The 26,653-nt window shown below is 39.5% G+C and overlaps 1 protein-coding gene across 4 annotated transcripts; it reads left to right on the top strand.

The window, feature by feature from the left end:
* The first annotated feature begins 1,965 nt into the window (after nt 1-1,965).
* Nucleotides 1,966-24,989, top strand: bcl6aa (BCL6 transcription repressor aa). Of its 4 annotated transcripts, none has more exons than XM_088912883.1 (9): nt 1,966-2,052; nt 18,789-18,960; nt 19,223-19,444; nt 19,717-20,694; nt 21,290-21,468; nt 21,930-22,097; nt 22,516-22,646; nt 22,903-23,040; nt 23,753-24,989. In XM_088912883.1, the coding sequence occupies exons 2-9, from the start codon at nt 18,800-18,802 to the stop codon at nt 23,894-23,896; spliced, it is 2,121 nt and encodes a 706-aa protein (XP_088769009.1). In that variant the 5' UTR covers nt 1,966-2,052; nt 18,789-18,799; the 3' UTR covers nt 23,897-24,989. The 4 variants fall into 4 exon arrangements, with proteins under 4 accessions (XP_088769009.1, XP_088769006.1, XP_088769007.1 ...); XM_088912880.1 differs by lacking the exon at nt 1,966-2,052 and adding an exon at nt 12,910-12,959; XM_088912881.1 differs by lacking the exon at nt 1,966-2,052 and adding an exon at nt 16,301-17,665.
* The last annotated feature ends 1,664 nt before the right edge of the window (nt 24,990-26,653 follow it).

The following is a 26,653-nucleotide window of genomic DNA, read 5'->3' as shown; positions in this document are numbered from 1 at the left end:
TTGATTCAGGAATAACTACCAAACAGGCCGAATGGCCTCTTCTTATTTCTAATGTTCTTATGTAAATGTACCTGATACCTCTGACAAGCTTTTTGCAGGAAGGCCCCGTGCACCCCTCCCACCAATGGTTACAGAATTGAGCCGAGCTGATGAAAGTTTAGTGCTCAAGCTTGCTTCCTACCGAGAAAGCCTTAAGGTTCAGGAATAGAACTGATGTATATAGCCACACATAACACTCCTTTATAACTCATGTAGGCAAGGTACTGTAAGTGAACTGGAAACTAACATGACAGCAGTTAGCTTCTGAGCACTGTTTCTACCACTAGAAACAACTGCAGGTTTTACAACGTGAGGATAGTGAGAAAGACAGTCCAATGCACTTTAAGACAACCTCTAAACAAAGCAGAATTTTATGTGAACAGACAAAATCTGCAGAATTTCACATTCGGATTCTAGTCGTTCAAAACTCATATTCTGTTTTGAATAACTAGACAATTAAATATTTCTCCTTCAAACCCTGCATTGTCCTCTGCTATGAGGTAGGACTCATCCCATCACTCAAAGCTAAGGCATCTATCAAAGAAAAGCTGTTGCTTTCTTGTTGAAATTTTTGGGGACTTCAAAGTGGTGGAATATTTTGAAGTGCAAGTTAAAAGCACCTTTGCAGTGCATACCACCATACAGTCTTCTTGTTAGAGTTTGATCACGGTGCTTTTTTTTCCAGAAACACCTGTTAATCAGGAATTCACATACAGTATGGGTTCACATGACCTTTTACAGACTAAATGCAATTAGTCATTTTCTGTTGATAGATAATCTGTGACAATATAGATTTTATGTCTACAGAATTAATACAGTATGTTTTCCAAAATGTGTTAGCCCTTTTGAAAGGCAAGTGACTATAATCTAGTTATTTGCTTATCTTTTACACATATAAAATATACAACACATTTTAAAATACTTTCAATAGAGAATATTAATTTCAGGATAAATCTTCAAACAAATTTGTGTTAATGTGTTTCCTGGTTTAACTTTGTTTCCGAAACTATTGCTTCATTAACTGGAGCAACAACTGCAAACAATCTGCAGTTAAACTTGTGATTATTAAGCAATGCAGGATTTCACATGTTTGTTTTGAAACTCAACTGTTAGTGAATAAAATCTGTTTGCTTCTTCTTCTCCTTTTTTAAAAATCTGATCCTCGATAGCATAGAATGAGTAAGCAAAAAAGTAGAACAATACTTACCTACACAATGCACATGAACATGATACACGAGTTATTTCACTCCAAACTATTTAAGCCAAGTGATGAAATCTGAATAAAAAACAATGGAATTTCATCCCATCTACTGTGTATTCCATCTTTTACCCACTGCCTGCTGGGATAGGCTCCGGCTCCCCTGCAATCCTATATTGGATAAAGTCATTAGAAAAAGGGCAAGTGGACAATAGACATTATTCTCAGTGTGACACTGTTCATACATAGAATGCCATATCCTGCATAAGTGCTTGAGCAATGTACAGTATAAAGGCTTCTGCAAGGTAATTTGGTTTACCTCCTTAATATCCTACAGTTTATAGTATCTTGTCCACATTGTGCCACATGGAAAATCAAGTAGTCTGAGAAAGCACACTTAAAGGCAAATCCCATTTTGTAGCACTGGTCACAATGCTTTGGGGCCCCCTACACAAGAAAAGGAAAGAGGTTGGTTCCATATACCAGATACATGTAAAAAAACAGTGACAGCTCTTTTTTCTCCACTTAATTGAGTACTGTACAAAATAAAACAAAGTGTTATTTACCTCAGTGTATATATACACAGTATGACACAGTACCAATTGGTAGAATGGGAGGATCCTTATCCATATCTGTAAGGCCTGAAGAGAGCGAGATCCTTGAGTGAGGGAAGTGAGACGTGTGGCAATAAGGTGGTGAGTGTGAAATTGCCCATAGACTGATTGTAGCGCTGTCTGAAAAGGGTGGATGTTAGCAGTCGCGGGAGCGTTCCGAGAGAGGAGATGTGCGGGCCAATCCTGAGCTTGTCCAGTGAGGTAAGATACAATGAAAGCAACTCTCTCTCTATCCACGGGGAAGCAGTCTGGGGGGATGTGGAAATCCATCCAACATTGAGTCAGAAAGCTCTGACACTTGGAGGTGTCCCCATCAAATTTTTCCCGGGGAGGAGGGGGTGGAGGATTAACAGGTGCCTGAAGCGGGGGGACAAGAATGGGGAAGGTTGGGAAGGCGGTGCTTGTGCGACGTGGTCTACTAATTGCCGGACTGCCGCAGTTAGCTGGCCCAGGGTCCGGGAGTGTTCTTGGAGAATAGAAAATTGATTGTTCTGGTCAGCTGGATCCATTTTAATTAGGCTCACTATTCTGTCACAGAACTGATAGGTAGAATGGGAGGATCCTTACGCGTAGCCGTGAATCCTGCAGAATGCGGAGTAGCACAGGGACAATATCCCAAAAGATATCGTAATCCAGTCGACAGGAGGTGCACTGAGTCCGGTAACCAGGGAAATCTGAGAAAGACAATCTGAAAATTCAGATCTGAAATCCAAAGAGCGTGGTCAAAAAAGGCAGGAGCCAAGATGAGGAACCGGGGAACCAGTCAAAAAGGTTTAGACAGGCACAAGAGAATTCTACAGGAGGCTTCTCAATAGTGAGCATGGGTTGGTGTGTGAGGGAACTTTAAATACTGAAGGGAAAGGGATGTGGTTGGATAATTGGTCTGGGAGTGAGAATTTGTCGAATCTGGTGCATGTGAGAATGTGATGGGTTCAGTTTGGAATAAGATCGTGAAACAGTGGGTTTGGGAATGTAACGGCGTTTGCGAGAGAGAGTGCGGGGTGTGACACAGTATCTACAGTATTTGACACAGGAGTACTGTGTTGAGTAGGTGATGATCACAAATATAGTAAAGGAACTAGATATGATATGTAGTCTTTTAGAAATTCCCAACTCTGGGCCTTGTCCTTTTCTATATATCTGTACGTGCATTTCAAGCATGTTTGTAAAATGTGAATTGTCACTATGCATCAGCACAAAAGATTAGCCTACAGATACTTTTAAAGGAGAAATAAGAAAGGAGTAAATTTCCACGCTGTCTTTGTGTAATCAACACTTTGTAGTCACAGGAGGTCATTGGAGTTTGTTTTTAATAATTATTGCTCAACCTTGGCATGACAGATATTTCCCATTAACATAAGGCTGAAAAACAGGTATGAAGTTATTTTTTTTGCTTGTGAAATCTGGTGTAGGTGCTGTATCTTACTGTCTATCATGTTGGACCACTTTCTTCTCCAATTGCTCAGTATGTGGAGGATGAAAGCAAAGGAAAATGAGAATATGGTAGTAAAACAAAACATTAAAAAAACTAAACTGTTTTAAGAGATCAGCACAAACCAAGAATGGAAAATTGACCTGTCCAAATTCTACTATCCCCATTCCTAAATCTGTTGTCCCTTCACTTCAATCCAAGTAAAGGTTTATTCCATGCTGAAAAGAGAAGAAAGGAAAGACAATGTTTCAGCTGTGGAGCCTTCTACGGGAAAGATGTAAACGAGTATGCTGACAAAAGGCCATACATCTTCTTGCCTCTAATCTTTACCATGAAATTTCTTACTGGGACATCAGCTTTTATCAGGAGTGTAACCTGATTGATCTTAACCACCGGTTATCACAGGTATGGTCTGTTATTCTATGGCATTCTTTTCTCCTTCCTGACTGAACGTTGTTTTTTGACCAAAATAATGGGTATATTTAAAATTTTCAGCATGTGTGAAAAACAAACTTTATTTATTGCATTCAGAATCATTGCTAACTAATCCCTATACTTGGGATGCAAAAGGCCCTTATGACCATATTAGGGTAACTACCCTTCCCCCAAAGTACCAGGTACATATGAATGTATCCGATGTTGAAACAGGTCATAGGTTCACCAGTATGTGAAACATTCAGTCCAAGTGTTAGTCCAGGCCAGCACAAGGCATACAAAAGCCTCATTGCTCAAATCGTTTATTTCCTGGACATTTCATTTGGCAATTCCTTACCAAAGCTAACGGCCATCTCTAAAAATGGACACCAGATACTAGACATCTGTTTGTTAAGGACTTTTCACTTTGTTTCTTAATCATTTCTGTTTTTGGAAAAAACACCACAGGGTTGCCTAAATCAGCAGCTGGAAGAAATGGTTGGCCTGCTTTTGTTGACTCATCTTTATTTTTCAGTTTTTCAAAGACTTTCAGTCATACAGAAATATAAAGGGGTATTCTATTCTTTTGTTCAGTTTCTAAAGGTTATATATCCTGTAGTGTGGGATATTATGATGTTATCTATCAGTTTATAAGTTTTCATTAACTATCCCAGAGAAAAAAGCATGTGAAAGTTTCCTATAATATGATGACACAATCAGGGAGTGAAGAGTTTTATTGCCTTCACCCACTTGGTTTATAAGCATCTGAGCCACATGTGACAGCTTTCCCCTTGACAAAACTCTATGAGTTATTTTTTTGCTGGAAGAATTAGTTAGCAATGAAAGCAATCCAAGCATAGTAAACAGGAAATTGTTTATTACATACGGTCAGATTTTGAATTACAAGAGCTGGAGCCAAATAGCCCAGCTATTTACAAAAACAATTTACAAACTTGCTGCATCAGAAGACCAGCCCCCTAAGTCAAGGGATAAATACAGCTTTCAAACTCCAGGCGAGGGATGTCACTTTAGCCTTCTCATGACAAACAATGCGTCCAGTTGCAATTGCAAACCAAATTAATATATGGATACACAAGTAACTTATAAAGCAACATGGAAATTGCAGGTTGAACAAACTCAAGTCCTGTCTCTAAATATGACCAGAACCCATGGTACCACTATTGCAGAAAGGTGATTTTGGCACAGCATCTAAACTGCTGTGCTGAATAACTCTTTGACAAACACTATCTCTTCAAGCAAAACTTCTCTCCAGTCTTCTACTTCGTCGTCGGCTGGTCTCATGGTCAGGCTGTTACATGTTGTGTCACAGCAAAAAAAAAAGCTGCTGCTTTATCCATATCACAGCTGTGCGTTAGTGTGTGGTAATTGGTTCTGATGGGAATTAATTGCGAAGTGCTTAGGGATACTTGAATGTGATGAAAGTCAGTTTCAAAGTAGAAGATTCATTCAATCATTCAATTGAAGTGCTAAAAGAGTTTGCGTGAAAAACGTTTGCAGCCCGCATATTACCACAGTGCCTGTTTTTTTATATAAATCTGGATGGACATTATCGGGATGGTCTGTTAGTTTGTAAAAAGATCAGGATATCCTTACATTTCAAGGATTCTCTAAGAGAATGAAGAAACTTTGTTTTCATTGCATGCCTAATGCTAAGTTTTGAGATTAAAATCTACATCTATCCATTTTCTAACCACTTCATCCAATTCGGGGTCGCAGCAGAGCTCCAAGTACAGTAATTCACTTCCTGTGCAATATACTTATGCCAGCATTCATATGAAGTTTAATGTTTTATATATACAGTAGCTCATAATACCATGCAAGGTTATTGAGAGGACTTGACTGGGTCATAATGTGTGCAAATGTACAGTATCTCAGGGTGCAAATGCAAGTACAAAATTCTCTTGTTTGGTCTGATTGACAGGTTTTTTAATTTCTTAGTAGTACATCTTTAATTACTACAAATGATTGAAACAGGTTGGTTATTTTAATCTGTATTTGACTTTCATTTTCATCACAAAGGATCCAGGAGTGTTTTTACCCATTGGAGGGCCTTCACTATATTCACCACTAAGATGTAGTACCCACCTAGGTAAAATCAATTTTCTAAGTTGGAAATGTTTCTAGCTGGTGAAAATAAGGAATGGTTGATGTCCACTAGGTTGCTGCTAATACTACTGCAATGCTTCTACAGCGGCTATATTCTTAACCACTGGTTTTTCAAACGTAGGATTCTAAAAAAATGGGTCATACATTAAGTCTCCATTATAACTAAAAAGAAACTATCAAAAGGTGAATACTTATTACATATCCCCTAATTTTGCAGTGTGGTTCAGGCTGTGGTCAGGATTAGGGCTTTGTCACTAACATTCAATTAATCTGCAGTACAGGTCGGCTGCAATCGCATTTATGTCACGATGTTAATACTTTTTTAAATACTCTATTTATAAACCATGATTAAATAAAAGAATAAATAAAATATATTTATAAAATATATATAGTTTCCTCGTTCCTTCCTTGAATCTGTTCTAACTTTTACCCTGATCTGCTGATTTGGCAACCTGAACCTGAGAAGCAAGAAGAAACCGGGCAGCCTTGTGAAAATATGTCAGAAGCTCATTGGCACTGATCTTCCAGCCCTCTCCTCCATCCATCATTCACGTTGTTTTGCATAAAGCAAAATCCATCTATCTACAATGATCCTTCACACCCTTTGTTTCATAATTTCCAGTTACTCCCATCAGAACACAGATACCGACTCCCCAACTTTAACCAACAGATTTAAGTTCTCATTCATACCTGTAGTCATATCATTACTTGACACTTGACTTTCTATGCAAATATGTATGTATGTTGTTGTTCCTGTCATTTTTGTCTTCTGTCCGTCTGCACACTAACACTGCTACTCTAAAACAACTCGCATCCCGTCCCCCCCCCCCAGAGATAATAGACTTTCTCTCTCTATTAGTACTTTATTACGTTAGTCTGCTAAAATAAACAACAAAAGATAAAGTTTTATGAACTCCACACAAATAAACACTTATCTTCGTTTTTGTTGATAGATCACTTAGCATTTAGTCTTGAGACTATATGAATTAAAAAGTATTAAATAATACTGCTCATTCAAGAATCTGTAACATTTCCATCCAATACTTCAGCAAATCATAAGTGTTTAAATTCAAAGGAAGTGTCATAACACCATTTCCTAAAATCAGACATCTGCAAACCACAAATTATGCCTGATGAAAGCTCGAGTAACTGTGTTTATACAACCTGTATATAAATATACAGACACACAACTATGACCTTAAATCTTACCATATAAAAAGAATAGGATAATTTGTGTTGCCTACTTTTCTCTTATGTTGTGTACATTATGTAGACCAGATCAACCTGATCTCTTTCATTCCTAGCACAAAGTGTTTATCTATGGATTCCAGGGAAAAAAAAAAGTTTATTTTAATGCCTTCTCAGCTCACTCGAGGATAACCTATACTTTCTGAGTGTTCTTCATTACCGGCCATGGCAAGACCAAGCTGCGATGTTGTTATTTGTTGGGGGGTGATGTCTACCACTAAAAACAAAGAAACAATACCACCCTCCTTGAACAAATGTCAGGGACAGGCAGAAATCTGTCTTGAATAAATTCTGATGAATCTGGCAGAACATTCCAGCTTTGGAGGAGTCAGCTGTGCCAAACCCGTACACAACTACATTCCAAGAGTTGCAAAAACCCAGAGTGTGGATGCAGTAACACCAATACTGGCCCGCAGGGCATCAATGGCACCTTGGTCTTGCTACAGTTCTGCCCCAAGGAGGACAAGGAGGTCACACACATGGCTGCCTGCCATTTGTCAGCCTTCACTTCCCAACTTCTTTTTTGCATGGAGGAAGGGGACTTCTTTTTTGGCTGTAGGTGGTCTTAGCTGCATGAACCTTTTTTTGGTTTGTTTTTGAACAAATACCAGAGCGTCAGCTTGCATACCTGGATCTTATTATCACTTTTCGGCTGCAGGCCGAGCTGTTGCACTTGTCGTAATATTCTGTAAAAACTAACGGCAGACGTTTTTTGTACGGGCCAGTGAGTCCCAGCCCTGGTCCTGGATGAACACCGTGTCTTCTGCTTTTTTTTCTCTAGCCGAGTTCTTAATCACAGGATCATTCATTTCAGTTTTCTGTTTGGGTTGAAAACCCAGTCGAATGGGATTTATAATTGGGAATCAGTGCTGTATCAATTTGCGAGTTTCAGAACGGCCTCATTCAGGTGTCTTGTCTGAATTGTAACCAACTGGACCTCTGAAGAAGGAAAATACGCTTATTGTGGGCATGTCTGATACAGTGTCATTCCCACTCACGTCTGTCCATCATCAGTTGATAAATTGGAAAGAGATGTTTAGCTAGAAATGATTGCAAGTACGTGGAGGGCAGCCCATTTAAAGTTCTATACTGCAGGCTTAAGTATTTGTTAAGTAATTGTTTATCTGCAACATCTTGTATTCCACTGGAACATGGATACTACGTCTCAACTGCATATGAGTTCTGTGTTGTACAGCCTACTGTGCGTCTAATCTCACTTCCTTCGCTTCCTTGATATGCAGGCCTTTGAGATGTTGCATTTTTCTAGTGAAGCACATTAATACTGTGACGAAATAAACAACAAAACATCCCCCATGCAAAGGTATTGTAGAAAAAAGAGAGATTAATTGCTAAAATGCATAAGCACCAGAATAAAGATTTTATCAGAGACTTTACTTAGGCTAGTACATGCAGCCTTTTTAACCCATTCTCAAAGAGTAAAAGCAATTTTGTACACATTTATTACAAAAACCTTAACTTATTGTATACCTTGTTGCATAACACATGCTTAAAAATAGAATTTTTACAGCTGTTTGACACATGTAAAAAGCACTGAATAATTCAGACCACTTCTGTACTTCTTACCATGGATGTTAATTTTATTGAGTGACATTGAGTCTTTTCTCTAAAATGTACATGCATTTGTAGGTTAAAGTCCAAAACCCAATATTTAATTCATAATGCAGTATATATTGAAATATGCACAGACACGTCATACAAATTGTACTCAAATTACAAACTAACATCAGTTTCCTACCATAAAACACTTCTTTAGTTATAAGCTCACACCGTGGACACCAAAATGAAAAGCACCTGCCAAAAATCATCCAGTTTCAAACCTTGCTTGAAAAACATAAGGCATATAGGCAAAGTGTATTTAATTGGACGTATATTATTTGAACTACAGACATTGCTTTGTATATCGCGCTTATCCAATCAGTAGTGAACTTGTGTTACCAAACTCGCTCGCTGTATCATTCTGTATTTTTTGAATGTGGCATCTGTAGTCAACGTTAAAAGTTTTTTAGAAATCGCTATGCTGAAAAAACTAAATTCTTGCAGATGTATGTATTTTGAGTACAGAAAGAAAAACAAGTTAATATTTAACGGATCTGAAGGTGATTATTGCAATATCTGAAGTATCATCAGATGGAAGAGGCCACAATAACAAATCGCATAACGAGGTATCACTAAGTCGCCATCCACCAACATCATAAGCAATTATTTTACGTCACTTCTTCAGTGCCCTTTTAACAATTTATGTACTCTGTATAGAATATTTTATATGGAATGAAAAAGAGTAGTTTAAGGTGATATGGTTTTTCTGGTGACACGGGACTTGTATTAACTATTTTTTTCTAAAGTAAGACATTGATTACAGAATGTTTTTTTTAAAGAAAAAAATGAATGCGTCGTAAACCAGGTTTATGCAAAATGCGCTGTCAACTGGTTAGACCTGAAAGTAGACAAAAGACATTCAGTTTCTCAAATCAAACTTAAAAATCATTTTACAAGTTTAATTGCAATCCTCCTGTTTTGGAAATCGCGCTGTGGTTTAAATAAGAGCTCTGAGAAAATGCTAGGTTTGTATAGAATGTGTTAACGTAATAAAAACCGCCTAGATTGGATAAATGGTGTACAAGCCCGACAGCGACACTACATTTAAACGTATAAAAGTGACTGTGTTCCTGGTTTTGTAGTCCGTGGGTTAACGTTTCTCTTTTGCGAAAGGAAGTTTCAGGTATTTTAGATAAGCTACTTTCCATGCGCGAATTTATGTTTACATTCATCTTTAAATACTAAAACCCAACATAGGATTATTGATATTAAAGATGTTTACATAAACATATCTGTGCAATTTCAACAATAAATTTATTAATTCAGTGGTAATTAATCTATTTTCCCCTGATTATACTATGCAGTAAAAAAGGAAAACATTGCTCGATTTGAAATTACTTGCACATTGTCAAGCCGCATTGACCATAATATTCTTGGTATACCTGAAGAGTCATCTATCTGATTAATTGTATTGTATTTTCACCTAAAGGTTTCATTTTTAAGCGACACGTATTATATGCCCTGTTCGTAGGTATATGAAGTAAGTGCAAATCGGGGAAAAAAAACTTTTCTCTTGGTTTTCAAAAGACATTAAGTAAATTTATTTAATAAAGCATCAGATAAAAACTAAGGCAATATGCAAAAAACACGGCATTCTGTTAACTCCAATGAGATTGGCCGTATGCCAGCCTGTTAGACGTAAGAGGGTTGTATTCGCTTTGGGTTACACTGTTACCATCTACTGTAACTGAAAACAAATTACAAACTCAGTATCTATTAATGACCTTGTTCTTCAACAGTTCTAAAATTATAGACTTGACCTTGATCTTACACGTTTCAAGGGATATATAACGAAACGTTCTTTGAGAAATAAGTATGCAGTGTAAACAGTATTGGCACAGCACTCACGTGAATATCTGAAATACCCCCGCCGCTCATCGATTTACATGAGAACACGTGCAATACATTATTAAAATGTAAGCCTTTAATATGGTCTACATTTCTTGATAGCTCAATTGAGCGAGGCGCCGAATCCTCTTCTTATCACCGAACACGGGCAGAAAGTTTTAATCTGCTTTGGGAACAGTTTACCCAGCATTAGGCCTGTAATACTTAGCACGTGTTCGGTGTTAGGACTTTCAACACGTTTGCCTGTTACTGAAACGTTTTTAGGATTCGGTACTATCTCGAAATGGATTTATTTCTATTACTGGTTACATTTCTAAAGTAGCAGTAGAAGATTCCTTGGATGGAAGTTCCTTGCTCGGGTATTCCTGGGTGTCCAAACACTGATGAGGCACAACACAAGCAGAAGCGTAACAGTGTGTGCACACAACATTTTTATACAAACTCACAACTGCAGAATAAAAGAAAAACTGCCGCTTTGCAACAGACAATGCCCTGTCGACACATTACGATGCCCGTCGACAGCAGTGCACGCTTTGACACTACAACTTCGCAATAACACAGATGCAGCACACAAGTGCTGTATTCAAAAGCTTGTAATAATAGTGTCATACTCGGCAGCACTAGACCACCGTCCAGCTGCGGAAAACCGGAGTTCCACTTGTCTTTAAGTCAGACTACTTTTTTTGTAACGGATTTTAAAAGTCACTGTAACGAGTCTTTTGAGAATTACCACCATTGAGGACGGTAATCTACGCCTTGGGCTCCAAGGTGTTACTGAATACACCTACTTTTTGCAGGAATTCCGTGTATTTTGTTTCCGTCTGTGTTTGCACGTATTTCACTAATTGTTCAGACTTGTTTTCTTTATGTAAGTCTTCGCCGTTTTTAATCAGCAAATGCAGAGAGGAGAGAATCTAGAAATTATTGACGTAATCATAAGCCTTATGACAACCTGTAGTTTATTAGCAGTAGTGAGTTTCAAAGCGATACCGACAAACTATCCAAATGCTCGACTCCAGTCCACGTCTGTAAACCCCATAACGTTAGGCCATTCCTGGGTGACCCATTCTGTCAAAAGCGCAGGTACATTACTAAGACACAACGATCAACGATATATGACGCTGCAGTGCAAGTGTACTTTTGCCACATTGGTCGTGATATTATTAGTTTTCTTAACATTCAAATTAGGAAATAAAAGAAACTTTAGATTGAGTTTTAAATTCAGTTTTAGAATATTTTCCCGTAGTGCGCAATATGCAGAGTTAATTTCCGCTTTACACATAATTTTGAAAAATCTTGAAGGATTTATTTGCACAATAAAGCAGCATTGTAAGGCTTTTTTCTCACTCAGGTTTGACATCAAAGCATTTCGTGATTTGTGCAACGAATCACTAAGTGTTCGCTACGTTTATGTGACGTTTTAATAGCACACACAATATACAGTACTTGTCAAATAACATAAAACATCACAGCTACAACGTCTTCTGGAAGTCCAAGATTAAATTCAAAGCCTCGCGTATCACGATATTCCACTTACACTTGTACAGAAAAGCACCATCACCAATGACATGCACATTTTAACAGAGATTTAACCTTGCTGAGTGTAGGGTGAAAATACACAACAGACTGCAATGCTGCAGCCTGTCGCTTAGGTCTTTAAAAGGGAAAATAGATGCATATACATGTTACGAACCTTCCAAATTAAAAAAAAGAACTTTGTAAGCACAATGTTTTTTTCGGCTCATGATCTCCAGCTCCAAACAAACCCTTGTAGGATGACGGGCCCAAATCCACAGGCATTGTAAGGTTAAAAAAGGAGAATTTTACCAAAAAAAATCGGCCGGAACAGCAAAAAAGGGAACACACGGAACAAAAATAAAACACACCTATAAAAGTGAATAGTAAGAACATGTATCCAAGTGTATAACCACCCCTGCTATGTTCTCTATATGTTATGGCAATCGGTTTAGTATTAGGACGGGCAATGTGCAGACACAGTGCTTATGTCACGGAATAGCAAATTAGTTCTGAGAATTTTGAGGCAGGGCTAAATTCACTGGCTACGTCGACTGTAAGTCTACCCACGTGACCGTCTCTGTCTGGAAGCGTCCACAACCAAGTGGGACTTGAGCGCAAGAGCCACTTATTTTTCCCCCGTTTTGCAAAAATTAATCATAAAATAATAGGAAAAAACGTCTCTCTTTTTATGGTAAACTCTCTGTTAATTCAGTCCCTACCCGGGCCACCAAAAGCTTTCTCGCGGAACGCTGCTGAAATGCCCCGCGGAAAACAGTGATCCTCCCCCGCCCTCTGAGAATGGTACAGTCGCAAGCTCAAATTCCGAGAATTGAGCTCTTCTGATTCTTAGAACTGGGGTTCTTAGAAGTGGTGATGCAAGAAGTTTCTAGGAAAGCCCTACCAGGTGATTTTTTTAATTCTTTTTTGCCAATAATTTGGCGCGAAGTTTTACTTTTCTTTGCAGGTGGCTTGGTTCAAACACAATGTTTCTGTGACTGTGTTTTAAAAGAGGTTTCTAGGTGATTTCAAGGTGTTTTAGACAGTATTTTGTTGCGCAGTGTTCATCTTGTGTGTCTTGGCTTCTGACAGTACTCTGACAGTTCCCTCTCTCTCTCTGGTTGGTAGCTGCTGCTCCGCCGCTGTGGTGCTGTTCTCTGCGGCTGCTCTGCCTCTGTAGAGAAGGAGCAGGGGTTTGCAGCGGTGCTAATGGAGAGAGACGGGAATAGCTATTCTTGTATTCTTGCCTGGTAGTCTGAGGTGAAGAAACCTTGTCAGATCGAGTGATGAAACCACGTACAGTCTCGAAGTTTTTCATTGTATCGCTTGATACGATATAACCTTGTACCGTGCTCTAAAATGTGTTCCTAATCGTGCTGCTTTGAATTTGTAAATGCGTGTGAAAACTGGCACTTACTGTATTTGCACATTGTGTCCATTTCTAGTTTTTATTTTCCAACGTTATTTCCTTTATCTTTGTTGTAAGGCACTGTGCCACCTGCACAAGTAACTGTCGGTGGGTGTCTGGGTTAGTGGGCGTCTGGTACTTTTTAGTAAGTGTTGACACTGATAGGGAGGTTGTATTTTTGGAGATCTGCGTGACTCAGTGTTGGCTCTTAAATAGCAGGCTTGAGAAACAGTCACTGCTGGAGGGGATCATTCGGCACTGGCCAAGCCTGTCTGCTCAGGTTGCAAAAAATATCATATCTGCCGCTGTGGCCCCTTCGCCGCCTCAGCTCCTGAATTGTTTTTTGGCGAGCTGGTAGCTTTCCACAGTACCACGATGATGATGCGTGCCTTTGCTAAACATTCGGATAAGGTTGGAAGCCAATCTGAAATCGGTACAAGAACATGTCGTACGAAATGTTTATTTATAGATGACGGCACTGTTCTGGTGTGGCTATATACAAAAAAAATGTAGCTTGTTTATACAACCCATTGCACAGGTGTTTTTTTTTTAAATTGCCATTTTAATATAAGTAACTTTTTCTGGTTTGCGCAAGTTTTCAAAAGGCATTCCTACATGCTAAAAGAACTTTCAATTTTTTTTAGGATTCACATAATATTTTCTCCCCAATTTGAATATAAATGTAAAATTTGATGTGCAAAAAAAAAAGTTCTTTATTGTGACTTATGTTTTTACGGGAGTGCGGCGCGACTTAACCCTTCTGTCTAAAACAGTTTGGAAAAGTACCGTTAAATGTTGGTATACACGCTTTAGAAAACCAAAGGTCTTCTGGTTGTAATAGTGTTTACTTTCATATTGTCTCTGGGGCATTCTGTTTGCCTCTTGAAAGACTTACTGCCGAGTAGCAGCCCCAGACCTCGGGTAGAGATTTATGAACCTCTGCCTCAATCCCAGTGTCTGCGCTTCTTGGACTTGCTCCACACGCTATTCTTGGATAGCGCTTGGCTATCTGTTTTCGGGTTCAGACAGTTCATTGAGTAGGGGTCAATGTTTTTCACATAAGGTTCTTGCATCGTAAATCTATTATTTCAGTTGTTTGAATAGCTGTCGCGTTCTCAAGAGAGATCATTTTAAAAGCTGTTCATGGTCAAGTTTTACGGAAAAGCGCTCATGATCAATTTTATATTTTAAAATGTTAATGGGTTAAGCCGGTCCCAAAACTCTTGTGACTGCATGCTGTGTTAGTATTTAATTGCTAGAATAGGAAAATAACTGATAGTGCCCATTGTTTGTGGTGGTTTAAACTTGGCATGGAAGGGTGTTTTGGAAATGAACTTGAAATCGTAAAGTGTACTTTAAGATCCATTAAAAACATTAACTCTTCTGCCATAACTAAATTATTGGGAAAGTTTAGTTGCATTTAATTGCTTGTGACTATAAATGAACCTTGTCGTATCTCGGGGAGAAAAAAAAAACTTATGAGCAAAGCGATTCGATTTCTTTTCATCTTTTTGTAAAAAAAATATAATAAGGCGAGGAAGCTCGTGTTTTAAAGAGAGCTAACTAACGAAATCGCGTTTGCCAGAGACCGTAGCGTTCTACTCCTCCCCGCTTACAAAAAGGGAGCCTTCTGAATGCAACATAACCACAACTTGTTTTATTTTTTGATGTGTGCGCGTACATAGATATGTTGGTGACATCTTGTGGTAATTGCTGATATGACTTGCAAGTGTGGTCCCTTAAGCTAAATTGAATTTCCTTTAAAGTACAGCAGCGTCTTGGGCTGTGTGGACTCTGGTCCGATAGATGGTGGGCTCCTGTCCCGAGTGAGTTGTTGGTGCCTGTTACCTTGAGCAGAGTACCCCACTCAGCAGTGCCCTGCGTACTCATTGGGTCTTAATTGTAAAGGAGAATTTGGTCTTAAGTGACTTACAGTTGAGTAAATGATTAATAAAAGTGTATTTCAGACCTACACTGTTTTTATCTATCTTGTAATGTATTGTGTCGTGCTTTTATGAAGTGAAGCTTACAGTTTGAGAAATTCCGATGAGAAAATAACCCAAGACTTTTTTTTTTTACTGTATCTTCCTCCTTCAACTCAAAACCCATAGAGGTATCCAGTGAGCACCGATGTCCAGTTTAACTTACTGTATAACTTTGTAGTTTTTATTAAAGAGGGTGGGCGGCAGTGCCACCTTGTGGCACACTCCGATTTCATGGAGACCCAGAGCAGTATATTCTGAAACCGAACTATTAAAACGAGTAACGTTTTCAACACAGTGAAATATTTTCTTAGACTATCATAAACGTCCAGGATTCTTCAGTTACTGCCCTATACATGTGACATTATGGATAGTGAACTTCAAGTAAAAAAAAATAGATCAGAGAAATTCGTAGCTTTACTTGCGTATACTTGTGGGCAGATATAGGTGTTTAAATGTCACAGGTTGATTTTTTTCCTTTTACACTGTGGAACAGAAAACCTAGTAATGTAGGCTTGGACGGAGACAGCATTTAGCACTGAGCTAACGCAGAATGTACAACATGTACACCCGTAGCGGGTGAGCGCAAATTAGTATTTGGGGCGGGTGTTTCAATTTCGCCTCTAATTCATGGATTTTGCTCATGGGTAGACTGCTGTTTTTTCCCGCCCTGTAAACATCCACACATTAAATGGTTTAAAATAAGATGCATGTTTTTTTTAAGCTTGAAGTTTGTATGTGAACTTGCTTTCACAGCAGTGAACAAGTAGAAATCTTGACCCTTCAAACATCTGTTTATCAAAGCGGTTCACAGCTTCAACAGTACACCGTTTAAGGAAACACCCGCTGGAGAAGTTTTTACTGACTGCCAGCGGAGGGAATGCATAACCGTTCTTCCTTAACAACTTTGTCATCAGTTTTATTAATACCACATATAATGGTATTCCCGGAAAACCCCTTTAAGAAAAGGATTGCCGTCTTTAGGTTTTAGATTTTTCCAAACGTAAGGTCTGATAAATTCGAAAGGAGGTTGTCTCTTGTATAAGTGCTACTGAGTTAACAGTAGTCCGTGTGAGATCAATTTTGCAACCATGCAAGGGAGTATTTAATCATGACATCTAGTTTACAGTTAATATTTAATATGCGTTACCTTTGCAGAACTTCCAATAAAGCTGAAATACCTCGGTCTGCTTCGGAAAACAGTAATTTGCAAATGTACCCTTGCAAATCAGGAAGAGCAACCATCGAAAATTTGTAACCCCTAAATGAGGTTATTGTATTTATGTGACAACGTTCTAGAGAAATGTTTGGAAGTGTGATTTTCAGAAGTTCAGTTTTTTTCCTCTCTCGGTGAAAACGGTCAACTGGCCGGACTGCGCCGTCTACTGGATGTAGAAGATCTCTTTTCTACCGTGTGAAATTGTGTCGTTTTGGGGGTGCCCACTCTGTTTGAGCAGGTCTTTAAACCAACTGCTACTATGTTTATATAAAGACAGCGGGGAATTCACTGGAAATTCACTTAATCAGATTAGAAGTAAGGGTTACATTTGCACTGCACACGTTTTCGTTAAGATGAAATAAAACGGCGGAAAAGAAAAGAGGTTTTGCTTAGTTTTTTTGAAAATGTGGGAGTGCGATGGTTTCGATGCGGGGTCTCTCTCTGACCTTAACCTTTTAAAGTCCTACGTAGGACCAGAAATCGCATTTCGGATCTCTCGCTTACCCTACAACAGTTCTAAACCCCAGCTGAAATTTATTATAAACAAGTTACAATCCAGAAGCGCAGTCTTGAAGCTTGTTAACTCGCCAACATGTATACAGTAACTCAGGAAAGAGAGCAAGAACTTAAGCTTAGACATAACGTTTTTTAGAAAAAAAAATCGTGGGTGTAAAGGGGCATTTTCTTTATTGTTGAACTCGAGATATGCGTACCGAAAAGCCAAGAAAGTTTTCATTGAAAAGTCTTGTAAATATTCAAGTGATTTCCAGGAAGGCGGCTTCTGGATCTGAAGAGAAGCAGAACTGTTCTGTGAAAATCCGCCCAGGCTGCAGTTGGCATTCCCGGAAAGGTTGAATCGCTGTATTCCCTGCTATTAAGACTCAAAGGCAAAAAAAAAAATCATTGCCATTTATACGTCTTAGTTGGTTTACAACATGTTTAGACCAAACTGTAAAATGAAAGGGAGAGGAGCCTAGGAGAATGTCTATCTTCTTGAAATAAAGGTACAGATTATTATTCTATATTACATTGCAGTTTGGATGTCTATATTCTAGTTTTAAACACTACATTACGTACAGTAGCTGCAAAGTTGCAATGGGTGAAGGATGCGTTGCTTATGGTGTAAATTTCTGCATACGTGATATATTGGTTGCATGGAAAATTACATTTGCTATTACTACTTGTAGCCTAAACTTGCTGCTTTTAAACTTTGTGACCGCAAAACGACAGACGGTGGTAATGGAAATGGTTATGGAGGGTAAGGCAGTTCTTGATTTAGGGGTGATATTTAATGGTGGTAACATTCTTGTGATGGCATGCCACCATTGTATGATTTTTATAGTAACCTAATACAAAATTAACAGTTCCTCAACCAGAACCATTGTGTGGCCACGTTCCCATAGTAACGGGAACACTAAAACTGAAGTTCACGTCTGCCTAAACGGTGATGGGATTTTTCAAAGCTGAAACTAATATTGTATTTTTTTGTACAGTCTTATCGCAAATATGCGATTTTGTTTACACTTCTTACACGAATATTTTTGAAGTTTTTTTTTAAATAAAACTATCAATATTACTGTTGCACGGAGGTTTTAACTACCATATAAAAATAACATAATCACAGTTCTCCTACACTAACGTTAAGCAAGAATATATGCGTTCAGTGTAAAAACGCTACTTTCAGTTCTTCAGTCCTGAAAGTAGCTTTGTCCGAAGCCTTTCTACAGTTTAAGAGACTGCTGTTATGAATAGATTTTATATGATACATGTAACTTCATTTAATGATGTCCGGGTTTAGTAAGGAAGACTACTGTATATAACTGTGAATAGCTGCATTTAAATAGCCTGACACTGTGTAACTTTGAATAGTGCTGTTTGGTTTATATCGATTAAATGTTAATGGGGTGCAATAAGTAAATACTGACTAACGACACGGAAATAAAACCCCAAAACATGGAACGATATACATTTAAAACTTATTTCCAGTTATGCAACCAGGAAATAACTGATATACGGAATACGGCTATAGACGGAATGTGAGTGGAAGTACTGTATTTGGAAGCTTTGGTTAATAGACATGTAAAAAGTTATTCGGACTTCTCATAGACTTCTCGTTTGCCTCCTCAGATCTTGACAAAATGGCATGTGCAGCTGACAGCTGCATTCAGTTTACTCGCCATGCAAGCGACGTGCTTCTCAATTTGAATCGTCTTCGGAGCAGGGATATCCTAACGGATGTCACAATCCTGGTGAACAGGCAGCCCTTTCGTGCTCACAAGACAGTACTCATGGCCTGCAGGTAAACAGTCCCCCTCCGATCTAGTCTTTGAATTTCCAAGTCTTGCCTTGAAATTCTATACATGGGGAAAAAATAACGCCCTCCACAAAACAGAACAGGCAGGGAGAAGTTTTCAGTGTATGCACTGTCACCACGCGGGTGTGTCACTTCTTGAATTCCAGATATTAAGAGAATTTTGTTCTTGCTTGTTATTGGATCTTTTGCCAGTGAAAAGTATTTGTAAAGCACTGCTTATGCACTCTTTCTTGTCTTGATTTCAAAGTGGGCTGTTCTATACCATCTTCACTGACTCCCTCAAATGCAACCTGAATGCCATTAGCCTGGACCCAAAGGTGGATTCGGAGGGCTTTGCAGTTCTGCTGGAGTTCATGTACACCTCTCGCCTCACATTGAAGGAAAGCTTGATCATGGCTGTTATGAACACAGCCATTTACCTGCAAATGGATCATGTGGTGGACACCTGCCACAGGTTTATCAAATCCAGGTAAGAAAGAGAAAATAGGCAGAATTGAACTCCAAAGCAGATCACTGTAATGACTGAGCACAGACTCGTGTTTGAAGTTTTATGGGTTTTTAATTAAGCTGCAGTTGAACCACAATAACTTCCTTTAACTGTGTGGAAGACTGGGACATTTCCCACTTACACAAATTTGTGGTTTTACAAGCATGTCTGGAAAGGTCCAGTCAATTTTTATTTTTAAGGTATACATTCTAACAATCTAAGTCTAATGGTATGTTTTGTTTTGTTTTCCTCAGTGACTCTTCAGCCAAGTTGCCCAGGGAAGAGTTTTTAGCCAGTCCCTTGCTGTTGCCTCAGGACGTCCATGGCTACAGGGCCCATGAAATCGTGGAAAACCTGCCAGGCCGGGCTGCTCCTTTCCGGGATGGGAGGCCTTACGGTCCAGGCATGTTCAACATAGTGAACCCTCCGAGCAATTCCTACCACCTTTATAACCACCTCCCAGTCCAGGGGTTCCCCTATGCTCTTGGAAAGCTGCCAGAGGCCAAAAACCCCTTCCCTGACTACAGTAAAGGAGGCACCACCCACCAGAAGCACTGTTCACCCCCTGATAACACTAGCAGTATGCTGGCAGACTACAACAGGGCACCAACCAACACCTCCTCTGCCCTCTGCCATGCCACTGCCTACCCTGCCAGAGACATGGTTGTGGATGATGAAGCGAGAAAGGAGGCCCACAGGGTTGCCGCCCAGTCCTCTGGACTGGTGTCCAGGAAGTATGCCTTCTCTTCTCTGGGGCATGAGCAGCCTGAAGAAGGCAAAGACAACACCCTGTCGGAAGAGGACGACATGAGCCACCAGCATTACTCCATGGGCATCTCTTCTGGCAGCCGCAAAGGTCTCATGAGCAGCCCTCAGAGCCCGCTGAAGTCCGACTGCCAGCCCAACTCGCCCACCGAGTCCAGCAGTAGCAAAAACGCAGCACTCTCTCAGACCGCTGGCTCGCCTTCCTCCCAGGGAACTCAGGACCCCAAGGCGCGCAACTGGAAGAAGTACAAGTTCATCGTCCTCAACTCAGCCAACCAGGCCTCCAAAGGGGAAGAGGGTGGCCCCCAGGACCCCGAGACTCGCTCCCCCCGTCATCTGGGCTCTCCGGCCTACCTGCAGTCCGGAGAGGCCGAGCACATGGACCTACAGACTCCCGCCAAGATGAGCGAGCACGGCGACGACCTGCCCACCCCTCAGGCCAGCCGTCTCAACAACATCATTAACAGGTGGGCTCTGCCTTCGGGGCTCAATAAAGAGATGTGCCCGCTTTATCGCCGTCTGGGAAATCGATTGTGCGAAACGAAATAAGAGTTCGCTGCTTCAGGATGCCGACTTTGTTTGAAAAAAGAATCTTGTGTAATCCAATGAATAGCACAGCAAGGGAAGTATACATTACTTGCTGAGAATGCTTACAATTAGAAGCTCACTAGATCATTACAGATGGGGGGAGAAAAAAAAACATACCTTCCAAAGCTCAGGATCCACGGTCTGTCAGGTTGAAGGCACAGTAAACCAGGTTCAGATAAATTACCATTCTTCTGTTATTGCCTGTGATGTCTAATGACTGGGAATGCCGAATGCACCAGAGTGCATATTTCCATAGCATGTTCGCCTGGATGAATTTTGTTTTACCAGTCCAATCCTCTTGATGAACTCTGGATTTACCGCTGAGCTCTTGTGTTTTAAATTTGTAGAAACGCCTTCTTAATTATGGATTTTGAAAAGCTCTGAAGTCATTTATTGATTTGCAATTTTTCTTTTTTCTGATTTACGAATACTCGGGGCAATTTTGTGATGTTTTATCTTTTTTTTTCCCCCCAGAACACTGGAAGGATCCCCAAGGAACGACAGCCACTCTTCGATCTACATGAACCACTTAAAATGCTCCTCCTGCGGCTCTCAGTCCCCACAGCACTCGGAAGTTTGTCCCAACACTCCTGGTTCGCACTTCGGAGAAGAGATGTCAGAACTTCATTCGGAGTACTCGGACTCCAGCTGCGGTAAGGATTCTTTTCCGAATGCAGCCGATATCAACGTGGTTTTAAAAAGGCAGATTCAAACTGAATATTGTAAGGGAAATGGCATATCGCTCAATTCTCATTTTCAGTACATTGGTCAAACCATGATTAAGGCAGAGCTGATGTGTGATCTGAATACTGAGCTTTATTGGGTTAAATCACATGAGGAAACCAAAAACCCAACTATAAAGATGGGGCTGTCAGTACCCCTACTTCTAATCAATGATGAGCTGGGGAACTGTTGCAGCAGTGAAAATGAGATTGAGGGAGGACGCACTGGATTTGGACCTCCCGAGCTTTTAGGTTTAAAACTGGGATAAGATGCAATGGGGACATCCAGAGATCTGCTTCTTTACTGAAGAACTATTCATCTTTATGCAGCGGTTTAAGCTTTGTGGTCTTGAACCTTCCAGTTATTTTCTGTATCTTTTTGTTCTTAACAGAAAACGGAACGTTCTTTTGCAATGAATGCGACTCCAAGTTCGTGGAGGAGGATGCTCTGAAACGACACACACTTCAGGTCCACAGCGACAAGCCATATAAATGTGACCGCTGCCAGGCTGCATTCCGCTACAAAGGAAACCTTGCCAGTCACAAAACTGTTCACACAGGTAAACGTCTGAACCCCCCCCCCCAAGCCCTCCATCCTCCATTTCCCTCTCCCTAGTGAAGAGTAGATTACTGTATTGACCTGGTAACATTCATCATGAAGTTGTATATAACCATGATCTTCACTCCTGGCTCTGGAGAGCTACGGTGTCTTCTGGCTTTCATTCAACCGTGGACTCTTAATGATTTAATTGAATCACTTATTGACTTAATTGTTCTTGATTTACAACTGGTTCTCATCCCTTATTGATTTTGAGCTGGCTTCAAAATCTGATGGGCTGTCGCTATCCAGCACCAGGAGCAAGGATGGCTGCTACAGGCAGAACATTTGAATTGGATTTAAGAGTCCCTAAAAACAGTGCAGGGCCATGTTTGGCAGCCATAATTCTGATTTTGTTTTCCTGGTTTGTCTTATTGCAGGAGAGAAACCTTATCGTTGCAACATTTGTGGTGCTCAGTTCAACAGACCAGCTAACCTCAAGACTCACACTCGCATTCACTCAGGAGAAAAGCCATACAAATGCGAGACGTGCGGTGCTCGGTTTGTACAGGTGAGTGGCGCTTCCATACAGAAGCAAGGTTTAAGTCCTAGATATTCATATAATTTTTCCAGCTGAAATAAAACGCAAGAACACTAATACTGTAATATCCCTAGCTACATTTAAGACTCCTGCTTTTGTTGTTCTTAAATCAAATATATGAAGCAGAAATATGTCTATCATTGAAGACAAAATGGCAAATAATGCAGAGTTTAGGACTTTTTTTGTGTGTTTGATCTTGACATGTTTGAAATGTTTTGTCTTGCAGGTTGCCCACCTCCGTGCTCATGTGCTAATTCATACAGGAGAGAAACCATACCCATGTGAGATCTGTGGGACGAGATTCAGACACCTGCAGACATTGAAGAGTCACCTCCGCATTCACACAGGAGAGAAGCCGTATCATGTAAGCAACTTGCTGCCAGCCTGGTCTCCCTTACCCATATAGGTTATACTTAGTGTTTCATTTTCCGTTCATTTTACAATGATGTGCAATCTACACTCATCAGATCCCAATTTAACGATGTATGAATTGTCATATTGGTGTTTTTTAGCATTATCAACCGATGTTTAAAGTAACATAGTTTTGATTGTGTACTACTAAAATTGATACAAAACCTATGCAAACATCTGTTGATAAAGTGCAAACTGAAATGCGAGTTAAAAAGGCCCGTAGGATCAGTAATTGGCATCGCCCGTTATCTCTGCTTCAGGGGTTGATTAGGCAAAACAGTGGGTGTGATGTGAAGCAGTTTGACTTGTTTCACAATTAGTTGACTTTTAATGCCTTTAACTGGGAAATGCAGTTAGCTAAGTTTGAGTTTAAAGATACAAACCATAGAAAAAAACACTAAAAAAGGGAACACTAGTTATACTATTTAACAGGTAATACGTTAAATAGTAACTGGTAAAAAGGCAGGTTGCAGGTATATCCAGTATTTATTTAAATAATACGTGCACATGCATGCCAATGTGAAAAGATCTAAATTAAAACCACGACTCATAGTGGGTCCAGTTTAACTTTCAAAAAAAGGGATCCTTCCTGGCTGCATGTACTCAGCTGTACAGGCACGTGTAGAGATTTTAACTACGATTCTCTATTTTTTTTTCATCTTTAGTGTGAGAAATGCAATTTGCACTTTCGCCACAAGAGTCAGCTGAGACTTCACCTTCGGCAAAAGCATGGCGCCATCACCAACACGAAGATTCAGTACCGCATGTCTGCCGGAGACCTGCCTGCAGACTTGACCAAGGCCTGCTGAGCAGCAGCTAGACATCTTGGCTTTGAAGAACTAGTGCCACACTGCGTTGGGGAGAAACGCTTGGGCAGGCTGTGGCATCCTAGACGGGTTTAATCTACATGTGAAACCATCACAAGATATGGTCTCTTATCACAGTCACTTTATTGTCTGTATATAAAGATGGGAGTGTTTATAAGCTTTCTGAAGTATATAAAGCTTTATTTTGGTGAAAAAAGGATGGAATGTACACAAATCCAGTTTTTGAGGATATTTTATATAAAAGAACATACTTTTTTGAAAGTATTAAGAAAACTTTTGAAGGATGGTATTTTTTTTTAGGGAAAAGGTATTTCTGGCGGATATGTACAATGAATTTGCTCTATAAATTTATATATAGATGTACAGGATACACCATGTATAATTGCCTCTTTCATGGATGTGAATTAATGCATTGGTTGTGGAGGTCAGATACCATGCTGTGTTCAAAACTGAAGGAAGCAAATTGATGATCTAAATTGGGGACTTGTTGCTAATTTAGAACGAACGTTCACTGAATGGGCAATTTCGTAACTATTCTGTGACATAATATTGTACAATTGCATCAAGACCAGATTGCTTTCTGCGGGCAGAAACCAATCTGGCGTTAATGTTGAAATGACTTCAACTGAAATTTAAGGTATTATTCTGTATAAGCAAGAAAAATATTTTGTTTAAAGTGCTTCAGGTTATTTGTCTAGAAATGTGTTTTGTTTTTTTGCAAGTGAAGGTTTACAGTTTTCTGTCTGTTGTAGAAGCTACAGTAGAAGGGTGTGATATTGTCCAGATTTTGTTTGTATGTACACTGTGTACTCAAGGTGCCTTTGCTGTGGCAAATGAAACATTCATTCAGCCCGGTTCTATTAAGGTACGACTCAAGGACAGCACTTGTCCTGTTTTTTTTTTGTTTTTGGTTTTTTAATGCTTTTCATCTACCTTCAAAACCTGCAAATTCAACATTGCTTGAGCTGTAAATCTTCAGGTAACTTTTGGGGTTGGGCTTCTTTGAACTGCATTAAGCTTATATTGTAAAATATAGATGTATGAATGTAAAATAAAAGTACTGAATTTCTATGTCTATTTTTGTGATGTATGTAGGTTTAAAGTAAAACCTGAGAGTCCGAGAGCAGAAATACATGGAAAGGGAGATGTCTGATGCGAGATACAGATTACAGTGACCGCCTTGGTCTAAATTTGGAGAAGGGCAGGCATCTAAATTTCAAGAGCCAATTTACTGATGTGTTTTCTAGGCCTCTTTTAATCAGTAGCACCCGATCAGCTAGTGGGGGCTGCTGATTTAGTGAAAAATGAGCTTATAAAGAGCTGTGCTAGAGGGAAAACATCAACAGAACTACATTGGTCCCAGCAATGTCCATCAATTCCAAAAAGAGATGACATTTTAATTCCCTCCTATTGCACTGAGGGAAATGCAAATGGTGTTCTACCCTCATGTTTTTAAAACACGTTTCATGTTGGTTTTCCATCTAGCAACACATACTGTACACTCAAAACTACTTTGAAAAATACTTGACATTCTCCAGTCAGAAGAGTGGGGGAACCTGTGGACAAACCAATATAAAATGACACAAAAAATAAGGTATTCAGCTTGCGAGTTATAGTAAAGAATAATTTCCATTAAAGTGTTCCTCATTGCACCCCAAGACTACTACATGAAGCACTTAATTCAATATTTCTTTCATGGATTCACTGTACCAAGCATCAAGAATGGTCCTAATTATATTTTTATAAAGAAGATCATTAAAAATCAGTGCTTACTATCTGGGATTCTGGATTTTGCTCATAGTAATTAAAATATGGAATGAGCTTTAGGTCTGGTCTCATTAAATGATCCACCTTTTATCAAATTAAATTCTGACATCCTATAAGTCAGATTTTCTTTCAAAATGTTTCAGTAATATTTTCAGAAAAATATTAAATGCAGCCTAAGGAACAACTCAGAATTCCTCAGATTTCGTTCTTATATCAAGAGCACAGGAATGACTATACCAGAGCATGGAAGAGTGACACTTACATCTTTAATCTCCAATCAGTTTCCTTTTTAAAGAGAATTTTGTAGTCACCACATACAGTACATAAACCAGAAATGACAATTAATGTCAGCATCTGAAGCTCTTAACTGAAGTTTGGGAGGGCTGGTGACAACCAAGCCACATTCATTCCAGATGTTTAAAATCATAATTGTTCCCAACATAATTTCTCAAAATCTCTCTATATATCTTGAGCAAAATCCCTCATTTTGCGTGTAATCTCATTATTTCATCATTTTTTTTTGTTTCCCTTGGTCCTCATCAATCATCCAAGGCACCAGTTAATCACAAAGTGCTACAGGGTTCAGTCCTGGGCCCATTACTTTTCATTATTTATATGCTTCCTCTGGGTCCGATTATATGCAAACATGGTCTCCAGTTTATTGTCACTACAGATGATACTCAGATTTACGTTAAAACTTCTTCCCCCCCCGATCTTCCGCCTCCATCACTTATCTCTCATTTGAATAACATCAGGCTCTGGCCGACGTCAAACTCCCTGAAGCTAAATAGTGACAAAGTAGAACTTTTACTGGTGGGCAGCAGATGTCAGCTGGAAACCGTAACGGCGGACGGCTTCCCCATTCAGGCTTCAGCCGTAATTGGGAACCTGGGAGTTGCGTTTGATCTTTTTTTCCCCCACTTTAGAAATATTGCCTGCGGTAGGCATTTTTTTTTCTGGGTGTCTGATTCA

Source organism: Atractosteus spatula, chromosome 4, assembly GCF_055471065.1.
Source record: "Atractosteus spatula isolate fAtrSpa1 chromosome 4, fAtrSpa1.hap1, whole genome shotgun sequence".
Classification (NCBI taxonomy): domain Eukaryota; kingdom Metazoa; phylum Chordata; class Actinopteri; order Semionotiformes; family Lepisosteidae; genus Atractosteus; species Atractosteus spatula.
This window is presented reverse-complemented; position numbering and strand designations above follow the sequence as displayed.

Excerpts from the sequence above, each read along its gene's own strand:
- bcl6aa (XM_088912880.1), top strand. The coding sequence starts at position 12,929 with ATGCAAGAAGTTTCTAGGAAAGCCCTACCAG. Across the intron at positions 22,098-22,515 it reads TCACAAAACTGTTCACACAG|GAGAGAAACCTTATCGTTGC; the intron begins GTAAACGTCTGA and ends GTCTTATTGCAG. Across the intron at positions 22,647-22,902 it reads GCGGTGCTCGGTTTGTACAG|GTTGCCCACCTCCGTGCTCA; the intron begins GTGAGTGGCGCT and ends TTTGTCTTGCAG.